Source organism: Erpetoichthys calabaricus, chromosome 3, assembly GCF_900747795.2.
Source record: "Erpetoichthys calabaricus chromosome 3, fErpCal1.3, whole genome shotgun sequence".
NCBI classification, from domain to species: Eukaryota; Metazoa; Chordata; class Cladistia; order Polypteriformes; family Polypteridae; genus Erpetoichthys; species Erpetoichthys calabaricus.
The window spans coordinates 111,637,361-111,649,782 of record NC_041396.2 but is presented as its reverse complement, the minus strand read 5'-3'; the positions used below and the strand labels follow the sequence as shown (position 1 = coordinate 111,649,782).

The 12,422-nt window shown below is 37.5% G+C and overlaps 1 protein-coding gene across 4 annotated transcripts in view; it reads left to right on the top strand.

The window, feature by feature from the left end:
• The window catches only part of LOC114648307 (serine/threonine-protein kinase MRCK alpha-like), a 571,032-nt gene that overhangs the window by 166,318 nt on the left and 392,292 nt on the right, over positions 1-12,422 (top strand). For all 4 annotated transcript variants that reach the window (XM_028797282.2, XM_051925532.1, XM_028797279.2 and 1 more), the window contains exon 2: positions 5,686-5,777. In XM_028797282.2, coding sequence (XP_028653115.1) covers positions 5,686-5,777 — 92 coding nt within the window. The remainder of the gene's footprint in view (positions 1-5,685; positions 5,778-12,422) is intronic.

Here is a 12,422-nt window from a genome sequence, read left to right as displayed (position 1 = left end):
CACCCCTAGGCCGCCAGGAGGAGCTCTCCGGACAGCATAAACGTGCCCCGAGTTCCAGCAGGGCCTCATGGACTTTGTAGTTTCTACACACAGCCCTGCTGGATACCTTGGGGGCCACCAGGAGTCGCTGTAGGGGGGCTCGTGGGCTCTTATGTGCCCTATAACCCGGGAGTACGTCATGGTCATGTGACAGGAAGAAACGACGTGCTCCCGGGGTGAAGAAAAGGGCTGTTTACCCTGACCCGGAAGGAATAAGGAACTGTGGACTGTTGGGCAGGAACACCTCCGGGTCAGGGTGTATAAAAGGACTGTGGGAAAGCCCAGACATTGAGCTGAGCTGGGAGGTAGGGTGGCGAAGTGTCTGGGTGAGGAGGAAAGAGTATTGTTGGTGATTGTGAATTATATGAGTAGTGTGGAGTGGAGGGTGCACGTTATTATTGTAAAATAAAGAAGTCTTGTACTTTTACCTGGTGTCTGGAGTGGTACCTGAGGGTTCAAGAGGTGGACAAAGGCCTCTACTGCTACAATAGGTTTTGTTCCTGCCTTTCGCCTATGCTAGATGTGATAGGCTTCAGTCCCCCACATGACCCTGGTCTGGATTAAATGGGTTAGAAAAAAACATAATATAATTTTGAAAATACTAAATCATTTGCAGTTAAAATCTCAACAGCATTCTCAGCATTTCTGGAGCTTAGTAGATTTTACTTATTTTTTGTGATGTTTTAATGCAAAATGTGAGTTGTGGACACCAACATTTTGTAAATGTTCAGGCAAAACAAGCTCATTCAGTTTGTTTGGGTTGAAATAAACTATGAGAGAAAACATTAAAAAACATGAGTAGCTCTCGGCTATTTTCATTTTGTAAAATTCGCTCTCTTTGTTGGGGGGGGATTGAGGTTGGAGACCTCTGCTCTAGACTTTTTTTTTAGAAGATCTTTGATAAAGTAACTAATATGTCTCCAAGATGTGTTAAGAAATGTTACTCATGATCCATTTACAGCAGTGATTCATTCCCCGTCTGGAATTCAGTGGTTTTGCCATTAGTATTTTTCAGACTTGGGTGACGATGGGTATCTAGGGGCCGTTTTCTCTGGGGTATGACATAATCCATTTGGAGTCAATTTCATTGTTTGTGATATATGTAATGGAAAGGCTGTTTTTTTCCGTTTCTGTTACTAACATGCTCTGTTGCACACTAGGATTGGTTATATGATGAACTATGCACCAAATGGTACGCGGTAGTCCTATTTAGTATTATTATTTACAGTATCTCATAATTATCTTGTAATAGTGAGTTATTATTAACAATTTATTCTCGTATATGCCATTGCATTAATGATACCTATATCTTACCTTGAAGTCCTCTTTCCTTGTGATTGGTGGAGTCTCCATTGGTGACATTTTCACTAATTGGTATCATTAGATGTTAGTTATTTTTCTTTGTAAATGTATTTTAGCTAAATTTGATAATTTCTAATTGTCTAAGTTGTAATGTCAGGTGGGGTGCTATATGGCTTGGTTTAATTTGCTGTTTCAGTGTATAAATATAATAGACATTACAACTCAACTTTAAACACTTGCAAAGTTTGTTACAGAATCAATACTGGGTTTTCACAGTTACAATATAATAATAATAATAATAATAATTAATTACATTTATATAGTGCTTTTTTTTACTACTCAAAGCGCTAGCGCACAGGGAGGACCTGGGACATGAACCCATGATCTCTTTGCTTGCGAGGTAGTAGTGCTACCGCTGTGTCACCTGTACTCAAAATATTTTGCACTGCTTCATTTGTAATAATAAAAAAAAATAAACAAATGTCTCTTCTGTGCAGAACTGTATTTGGTTTGCAAATAAGTGATTAAGAGGCAAACCGCTTTTGCATAACAACTCCACTGTTTAAAAAAGAATATATTAGCCACTTGGAGAAAGTACTGTAATACTTACAAAGATTTCCTAGATATATTTTTAATTTGTTAAGTTATTTAACCCCCACAATTGTATTTGTATTTGATTTCTGTTGTTAGGAATTACTGACAGCCTTTTTAAAGTAGAAATTTGTGATCAAGTTTGTCAGAAGCCATTGCATTTGAGGGTAATATTATTTTGCTGTACTCTGTACATTTGAAAATAAACTTGAACGTTGATCCTTGTTTGCAAGATATTCTCAAGTATATAAAATAAATATGATCGTCAGGAGCATTATACTGTATGCCTTTTAAATAAAGGTTTATTTTTTTAAATTGTAGCTTGTGTTTGTATACATAAAGTTTTGGGAAAAAAATAGTAATACACACATCCTGAATTTAGAGTCACCAGTGAACCTAAGCTACACATCTTTAGGAGGTACAGTAGGAGGAAATCCAGAGTGCCCAGAGAATATCCTACATGTGAATGAGAAGACCATGCAGATAGTTCCTGGGGGGTTATGAGGTTCTAATCAGCACAGAGGAGTAGTTGCTCCACATACCTTATAATTTACAGACATCGAGCATTTCCTACTTGTTAAAACCTCTACAGCTATGATAAAATCATATAGAGGGAGAAAGTGAAACACAGACAGAGAAATTGCTTAATAACAGCAGTACCTTAAAATTTAGATTCTTTGGTGTTTGTCACAAAATGTGAAAATTTAATGTAGCATTTCATCAAGGCGATATGATGCAATAAAATATTGTCCAAAAGGAAAGTTTTGTTTCGGTTCACATGATAAATTGTTATGGCTAAGTGAAAAAGCAGCCAATGAAAACATTAAGTTCCTTATCCGTAATGAGTTAGAAATTGTATTCTTAAGGAATATTAAAATACTGCAAATAACACTAAATTAGTAATGGAAGAATGAAACGCTGCCCATTATTACATTGTATCTTTAACTTGTGAGAAGGAGGAAGTGATTAATGTGTATGGGAAAAAATGAAAACGAGTTTTGCCAGATTTAGCAGCTAATTTATAGTTTTCTGCAAAACATGTTTAAAAGAACTTTATCAAGCATGGTATGTCTCATATTCCAGTAGTTTTGGAATAATTACAGACTGATTTTTGGTATTACAAAATGATCATCAGCATATTTTTTTTGAATGTCAAGGTAATCTTTTTGCTTACCATTCCTCAGTACTAGTGAAAGTATCACGGTTTGTGGGAATTGTCTCGAGGCAAGTGGGGTAAACTACTAGATCAATAGATACAAACCGTTTTGATCCTTGACAAGGTTTCCAGTGGTGTGGGGTGCTGTGGGTTGGAACCAGTCCCATCCAGCATAAGGCACAATGCAGGAAAAATACCTGAACAGGGTGCCAGTCCCAATCATATAGTAAACACACTTACACACACACCCTAGGAACAAACTTTTTTAAAATATAAAGAGGTTATTTACAGGTCAGTGTTAATGAGTAACAAATAAAGCAGCTTAAAAGTGTAGAAATACAAGCACAAAGGTTTAATATTAATGTTAAATAGAATAAAGTTAAGATTTTTTTAATAATAATTATTGAGGAAAATACAGTACCAAACCCCACCAAAATTCATTGTTCATTGTAATATTATCATTATTATTAATGTATTGAAAGGAAATTTTCTCCTTTATCTATTTGTTTCAATACATTTTCTGATTATTTAATAGTTAAATTTAAGTTGTTAATACCAGTGGTAATAAATTAATTAGCTAATTAATTACAACTGGAATACCTTTTCTTTGAGCAGTATGCGTATTCATTGAGACACGATTGTTTTCCCTTAGCCTTCATGTGTTTTTGCTAGGGTCCTTGACACATTTGCATCTACATTGACAGCATGACCAAATCCACCATCAGGGTGACTTTGGTGCACACAGTAGGGCTCTGCTTGCAAAGGGGCCTTCGCATAAAAGAGAAAAAGAGGCTAAAAAACCATGGAGAGAGATTTACATTTAGGCTGGAGGGGATTGATGAACCCTAAACGATAATTGCCTTTTTTGCAGTTGCAACCATAATGAATTATATTTACATCATATCCTATTTTAAAGTGTCCTGAATTGTTAGTAATATAAAGTCACTTATCTTAACACATTTAAAACATTGAAATTACAAAAAAATGTATACAAGTAGTGTTAATAATATTTAAATGAGAGAAACTTTTTATATGTATATATAAAGTTTTTCTACTTTTTTGAAATGGTAGCAAGATAAGTACTTTCCTCTTTTTTAAACAAGTTAGAAAATGCATGTATGGTATAACATTTGGGTGCATTTTGGGATTGAGTTAGTTGTTTTGATAGTTATAGTGCTTTTAATGTTTTTATTTACTTCATTAAAAGACATTTTTGTTTATTCAATACAGTATTTTGTCATGGTGGTGTGTGTAACATAGCAGGAATAAGCTTTGGGAACATGTGCTACTCTGTGGCCATTCCAGTAACTGACTAGTGAGGACCTGTTTGCTGTTCGGGATGGTTATCTAAAATATAAAAGATGAATATACTGTACACAAGATATACAAGTTTAAGTGACCTCTCTCCCTCAGTGTGAGTTTGAAACCGTATAGTTTTTTTGTTTGTTTTAAGGGTATGCAACATACAAGAAAATTTGCCTAGGATAGAATGTATTTAACAACCATATTCATTGCTTATTAATATATTTATGCTAGCTGTGGCCTTAGAGAAAAACCTAGGAGAAAAAAAATACTCTTTATTGAATAATTATTTTAGTGACATAGCTCATCCATTGGGGATCCAGGTGCCCCCGGCCACACTTGAAACTATTCCCATGCTAATACCTGGAAAAGTCTGTTTTCACTGCTATTATAAGGCACTCGTCTAACACACACACCTACCCCACTTTATGATTATAAACCAAGCTTTTTAAAGAAAAATGTCCGGTTTGGTTGATGTGGGTGGGGCATAATCGGAAGAAATGTCTGATAGTTTACAAAAAAGACAGTCAAAATGACAGTTCAGTAGTGCAGTGAAAAGAAAAATGTAAAATCATATAGAAACAAAAGACACTTTTGCTGAGAACTGTTCCTGACTATTTAAAAAATAAGCCAAACTAATGAATTGCACAAGCACGTAAATGCTGTAATTTAGACTATTGAGTCTGACCTTACACATAGTAGGGAGATGGCTAATATGGAAGCCCCTAGAAGCATCATAGATGTTAAGAATAATGTGGTAGAGAATGAGGCCACTGGCTAGGTAGAATATTTCAAACAATGACAAACGGAAGTAAAGCATCCACCTTTCCAGTCTTTTTATGTTTTTTAGGTTATTTAGTATAAATATGTAACTCCAAAGCGCTTGTTTACATATCTGTTTATTGCAAAAATATTTACTTGACATTTATGTACTGCTCTCTATCAGAACTTGTATTCCCACAGATTTGATGTTGCACTCATCAATTTGTTTGTTACATTCACAGTATTACACTAATGAACACTAATAGAAGGTGATATGTTTTAAATCTTCAGTTCCTGAGTCTTAATATGTTATTGACACAGATGATGTTCATAATGTGTAAGCATATGAGTGTGCATGGTCGGGATGTCCTCGTTTAGAGGGAGAACAAGTATTTTGCTCTTCAACACCCAGCTAGCTGTAGGGGACTTAATCCGACCTTGATTTAAGGGCCTTATTCATTTATTTTATTCAGTTTTAATTTACTTTATAATTATGTATTCATTAATATGTACTCTTTTGTTTTCTTTTACAGCAAAACCCTTTGCCTCAAAAGTTAAACAGATGAGGCTGCACAAAGAGGACTTTGAAATACTTAAAGTGATAGGAAGAGGTGCCTTTGGTGAGGTAAGTCAAGGTGTTTTTTATCTTCTCTTTTTAATGATTTATGTACATTATTAAAGGATTTTTAAACATATTAGTAGTAGCTCTTACATAATTGTAGCATCTATTTGCAGAAAATTGCAGTGGAACCTTGGGTCACGACTGTAATTCGTTCCACAACGAATCGCACCCCGATTTGTTCGTGACCCGAACTAATTTCCCCCATAGGTTTGTATATAAATACAATGAATCCATTCCAGACTGTACAAACTGTATGTAAATATATCCATCCATCCATCCATTTTCCAACCCGCTGAATCCGAACACAGGGTCACGGGGGTCTGCTGGAGCCAATCCCAGCCAACACAGGGTACAAGGCAGGAAACAATCCTGGGCAGGGTGCCAACCCACCGCAGGACACACACAAACACCAAGCACACACTAGGGCCAATTTAGAATCACCAATCCACCTAACCTGCATGTCTTTGGACTGTGGGAGGAAACCGGAGTGCCCGGAGGAAACCCACGCAGACACGGGGAGAACATGCAAACTCCATGCAGGGAGGACCCGGGAATTGAACCCAGGTCCCCAGATCTCCCAACTGCGAGGCAGCAGCGCTACCCACTGTGCCACCGTGCCGCCCTATGTAAATATATATATTTTTTAAAGATTTTTAAGCACAAAAATAAGTTAATTATACCATAGAATGCACAGTGTAATAGTAAACTAAATGTAAAAACATTGACTAACACTGAGAAAACCTCGAACAGAGAAAACTGACATTGCATGTTCACGCTACAGCCTTACGAACCGCTCGCTGTAAACACTTTTTTTTAATGAGTTTTAAGCACAGGGATAAAAATGAAAACTTGAAAAATCCTTAATTTATACAAAAACTAACCATAAACAACCAAGAAAACTAACCTTGCATGAGTCGAGTTCTGGCATGAAGGAAGTGAGGAGGAAGAACTAGCCACTCGTAGAAGGATAGTTTTGCAGCAAATCGCCATGAATCTTCCTGGCTTTCTCACATAACATCGCCTCGATTATGATATCCCCTGCAAGTTGCTTCTCATTCAACCACACTAGCAACAGTTTTTCCACCTCTTCCAGCACTTGAGGCCTCTGCTTGGTTAACACTGTAACTCCTTTTGCAACATTATCCACTTTAATGGCCTCTTTCTGCTTTAGAATAGTCGAAATCGTAGATTTTGACTTCTTGTACTCGGCGGCAAGATCAGTAACACGAATGCCACGCTCATACTTTTCAATAATTTCTTTCTTTAATTCAGTTTTAGTTTTCTTCGAACCTTTCTTCTCACCAACACTACCACTCTTCAATTGCTTAGAGGCCATGGTTAATTGCAAAATTAATGCAAAAGCACACGAAATAGAGCACAAACAGTTCACAGCAAATGCACGCATGTCTGACCGAGAACAATGTACAGGGAGAGACTGAACATGTGCGGAAATCATCGGCACATACGAACCAGAAGGGAAACTGGCTTGTTCGTCACCCGAGTGTGTGGTCGTGAACAGATGCAAAAGTTTGGCGAACTTTTTGCTCGTACCCCGATTTGTACGTGTTCTGAGATGTTCGTGACCCGAGGTTCCACTGTATAAATATTTTGCAGCCTTGGTTTCATTTTTGGTATTTGATATGTAAGGTAAAAACCTACTTAGCTAAGTGTGAAGAACATTTTAAAATCTGGCAAATCATGAGATATTGCTCAAAAGATTTTAGGAAATTACAGAATATTGTAGCGGTTATAATTGTACATTGTTTAATGCATAAGTCTTGTCTTGTAGACTGGATTAAAGGACTGGTCTGCACCCACAGCCTCAAGTTTATGACAAAATAGGGCAAGAGGGAGATTGAGAAGTGGGTTCTTCAGTGTTTTGTTGTCTAAAAGGGATCAGACTATCAGCCAACTCAGCAGTATTATTGTTCAAGTACTCCAAATTCTTGAATCATATGTTTCTTGCAGATGTTGCTCTCATTCTGTTTTAGGATTTACATTGCCATTTAATGTTTACATGTTTCCTTGGCAAAACGTAATTGATTTTTAGGCATACATTTTCACTTATATAGTCATGACACTCAGATTTGTGTCTTGTTTAAATCTGGATTTCAGCCATGAGTTTCTGTTTTGACCCTTTGTGTGTTTGATATATAGAGTGTGATGTCTTGTTAGCTTACTTCAATTGATCTCAGATACATTTGTAAGGCCTCTTGAAAAAGAAAACTGATTTAATCTGCACCCGTTGGCCTTAAATAACACAAAACTTGAAGTTGACTCATCATTTTAAAAACTCAGTGTTGTAATGGATGCATCTTTCATCTTCAAGTCTCATGTCAATATATTTTGTTTTTCTATTTTAGAAAAACTGGAAAAGGTTGGGAAGCTTTGCTTAGTGATGACAATATTCTCATCACTGTTAATATCAGTTACTTTTTCTATAATCTAGCTAAGACTAACAGATCGACCAATAATTCTGATTCATATTTTCATATTAAAAATAAAAATCTGGGTGGTTGTTGCACATTCTTGTATGGAGTATCACACTATGGAGAATGCCATTAACATGCTGTTTTTCTTTTCATTTTTTAAACTGGAATATATTAATTTGTTTGTGGATAGTTTTGATTAGCAGAATTTGCCAAAACGATTTTCACAGTAAATATTATGTGTTTGTTGGTATCCATATTCACTAAGTATTTACCTGGAAATTTGGCATGTAGCTGGCTTAGGCAAACAATTATTATTATTTTATTTTTTTTTGCTAGGCCAGCATGAAATTACAGAGCATGCAAAGAACTTTCACACAGTCCTACTGTAAGATTGTTGCTGACATGGCCATAGCTGGGTCACAAGCACAAGAGGAAAAAAAAATGCCTTGTACAGTGCATCCGGAAAGTATTCACAGTGCATCACTTTTTCCACATTTTGTTATGTTACAGCCTTATTCCAAAATGGATTAAATTCATTTTTTTCCTCAGAATTCTACACACAACACCCCATAATGACAACGTGAAAAAAGTTTACTTGAGGTTTTTGCAAATTTATTAAAAATAAAAAAATTGAGAAATCACATGTACATAAGTATTCACAGCCTTTGCTCAATACTTTGTCGATGCACCTTTGGCAGCAATTACAGCCTCAAGTCTTTTTGAATATGATGCCACAAGCTTGGCACACCTATCCTTGGCCAGTTTCACCCATTCCTCTTTGCAGCACCTCTCAAGCTCCATCAGGTTGGATGGGAAGCGTCGGTGCACAGCCATTTTAAGATCTCTCCAGAGATGTTCAATCGGATTCAAGTCTGGGCTCTGGCTGGGCCACTCAAGGACATTCACAGAGTTGTCCTGAAGCCACTCCTTTGATATCTTGGCTGTGTGCTTAGGGTCGTTGTCCTGCTGAAAGATGAACCGTTGCCCCAGTGAAAGGTCAAGAGTGCTCTGGAGCAGGTTTTCATCCAGGATGTCTCTGTACATTGCTGCAGTCATCTTTCCCTTTATCCTGACTAGTCTCCCAGTCCCTGCTGCTGAAAAACATCACTACAGCATGATGCTGCCACCACCATGCTTCACTGTAGGGATGGTATTTGCCTGGTGATGAGCAGTGCCTGGTTTCCTCCAAATGTGAGTTCAATCTTTGTCTCATCAGACCAGAGAATTTTCTTTCTCATGGTCTGAGAATCCTTCAGGTGCCTTTTGGCAAACTCCAGGTGGGCTGCCATGTGCCTTTTACTAAGGAGTGGCTTCCGTCTGGCCACTCTACCATACAGGCCTGATTGGTGGATTGCTGCAGAGATGGTTGTCCTTCTGGAAGGTTCTCCTCTCTCCACAGAGGACCTCTGGAGCTCTGACAGAGTGACCATCGGGTTCTTGGTCACCTCCCTGACTAAGGCCCTTCTCCCCCTTTCGTTCAGTTTAAATGGCCGGCCAGCTCTAGGAAGAGTCCTGGTGGTTTTGAACTTCTTCCACTTACGGATGATGGAGGTCACTGTGCTCATTGGGACCTTCAAAGCAGCAGAAATTTTTCTGTAACCTTCCCCAGATTTGTGCTTCGAGACAATCCTGTCTCGGAGGTCTACAGACAATTCCTTTGACTTCATGCCTGGTTTGTGCTCTGACATGAACTATCAACTGTGGGACCTTATATAGACAGGTGTGTGCCTTTCCAAATCATGTCCAATCAACTGAATTTACCACAGGGGGACTCCAATTAAGCTGTAGAAACATCTCAAGGATGATCAGGGGAAACAGGGTGCACCTGAGCTCGATTTTGAGCTGCATGGCAAAGGCTGTGAATACTTATGTACATGTGCTTTCTCAATTTTTTTATTTTTAATAAATTTGCAAAATCCTCAAGTAAACTTGTTTCACATTGTCATTATGGGGTGTTGTGTGTAGAATTGTGAGGAAAAAAATGAATTTAATCCATTTTGGAATAAGGCTGTAACATAACAAAATGTGGAAAAAGTGATGCACTCTGAATACTTTCTGGATGCACTGTAAGGAGTAATACATTATTTGTTTTTATTATTTCAAAGCATTTCATGTTTTTTTAGCTATTTAGAAGTAGTTTTTCTTCTTGATGGAAGAGGAAATTTCAAAGCATCTGCACAGATATATGAGAAACAAAAAAGATGTTCCAGCTTTGCCTGGAGCCATGTCTTCAAACAACAGAACTAGCCAGTCCCTCGCTTTGTGGCATGACCAATGTGTGCCCCAAGACTGGAACTCTGTGAGCGCAATGATCTATATTTTATTTACTTATTTCTTATTTGTGGCCATTTCTTGTATTTTGTTTGTTTGATATTTGTTTCATATCTGTTTTTTGTTGTTTGACGCACACTGGAGCAGTGGTCAGCACTGCTTCCTTGCAGCTCAGATCACATATTTGGGCACAATAATTGGCCCAGTACAGTTTTCAAACTTTACCCTATCTTTCAGGGATACTTTAAAGACAATTGCACCATTATAATCCATTCAAAACTAGTTTAGTTCCTCCTTCCCTATTGAATTCAATGCAGTTTGGCAAATTAATTTTATCAAACAGGTGAAACAAATTTAAATGGGTTCACTCATCACTAGTTCTGGCACTGATTTTCAGATTATATTCAACATTATTAGTGTTTGTTTTTGAAGACAATATCATGTAAGGTAATTATTAGGAAAAAATTCAACTTCTTTATTCCTGCACTAGTGGAACATGTGGACCTCCGGTTGTCAAATCAGATGATTGAAAGGGGTGTAGTCCACCATAATAATGATAAACTTGTACATGTATTTTGAACATGTACATACCATATCACAGAGGTGTATCAGTAGATGCTGTAATGGATAACAAAAAATAAATAGTTGTTGAAACTGTGTGTGCGCCTGTGTGACCATCAAGTAAAAGGGAATGGAAAAAACACTCAGAAGTGGTGTAATGTGGAGTTTCCAAAATGAAAGAAGTGTTTTACTAAAAAAAAGCAAAAGAGCAGGGAAAACACAAATTGAAGGTGTACAAGAATGAGATTAAATATTAAGTGAAAAGCTTAAGGTACTGTGTGTTTTATCAGTGTTGGTCCTGTGTAAAGGGGGTAGTAAAGGATAGCGGTAATAGTAGAAAATGTTTTATAAGGTGATTTAAAGTAGATTTATTGAAACTTAAAAACTGACCAAAAAGTTGGAATGAAAAGCAAAAATTGTATTATAAATTATTTACTTTCTAATTAGTTATTATACAGTGATCCCTCGCTATATCGCGCTTCGCCTTTCGCGGCTTCACTCTATCGCGGATTTTATATGTAATCATATTTAAATATATATCGCGGATGTTTTGCTGGTTCGTGGATTTCTGAGGACAATGGGTCTTTTAATTTCTGGTACATGCTTCCTCAGTTGGTTTGCCCAGTTGATTTCATACAAGATAGATAGATAGATAGATAGATAGATAGATAGATAGATAGATAGATAGATAGATAGATACTTTATTAATCCCGATGGGAAATTCACAAGGGACGCTATTGGCAGATGGCTGAGAAGCTACTCAACTTACTTTCTCTCTCTCTCTCTCTTGCGCTGACTTTCTCTGATCCTGATGTAGGGGGTGTGAGCAGGGGGGCTGTTCGCACACCTAGACGATACGGACACTCGTCTAAAAATGCTGAAAGATTATCTTCACGTTGCTACCTTCTGTGTGCAGCTGCTTCGTGAAGCGACATGCTGCACAGTGCTTCGCATACTTAAAAGCTCAAAGGGCACGTATTGATTTTTGACTTTGTTTTTCTCTGTCTCTCTCTCTCTCTCTCTGCTCCTGACGGAGGGGGTGTGAGCTGCCGCCTTCAACAGCTTTGTACCGCGGTGCTTCGCATACTTAAAAGCCAAACAGCCCTATTGATTTGTTTGCTTTCCTCTCTGTTTCCTTTGAAGAGGAAGATATGTTTGCATTCTTTTAATTGTGAGACAGAACTGTCATCTCTGTCTTGTCATGGAGCACAGTTTAAACTTTTGAAAAAGAGACAAATGTTTGTTTGCAGTGTTTGAATAACGTTCCTGTCTCTCTACAACCTCCTGTGTTTCTGCGCAAATCTGTGACCCAAGCATGACAATATAAAAATAACCATATAAACATATGGTTTCTACTTCGCGGATTTTCTTATTTCGCAGGTGG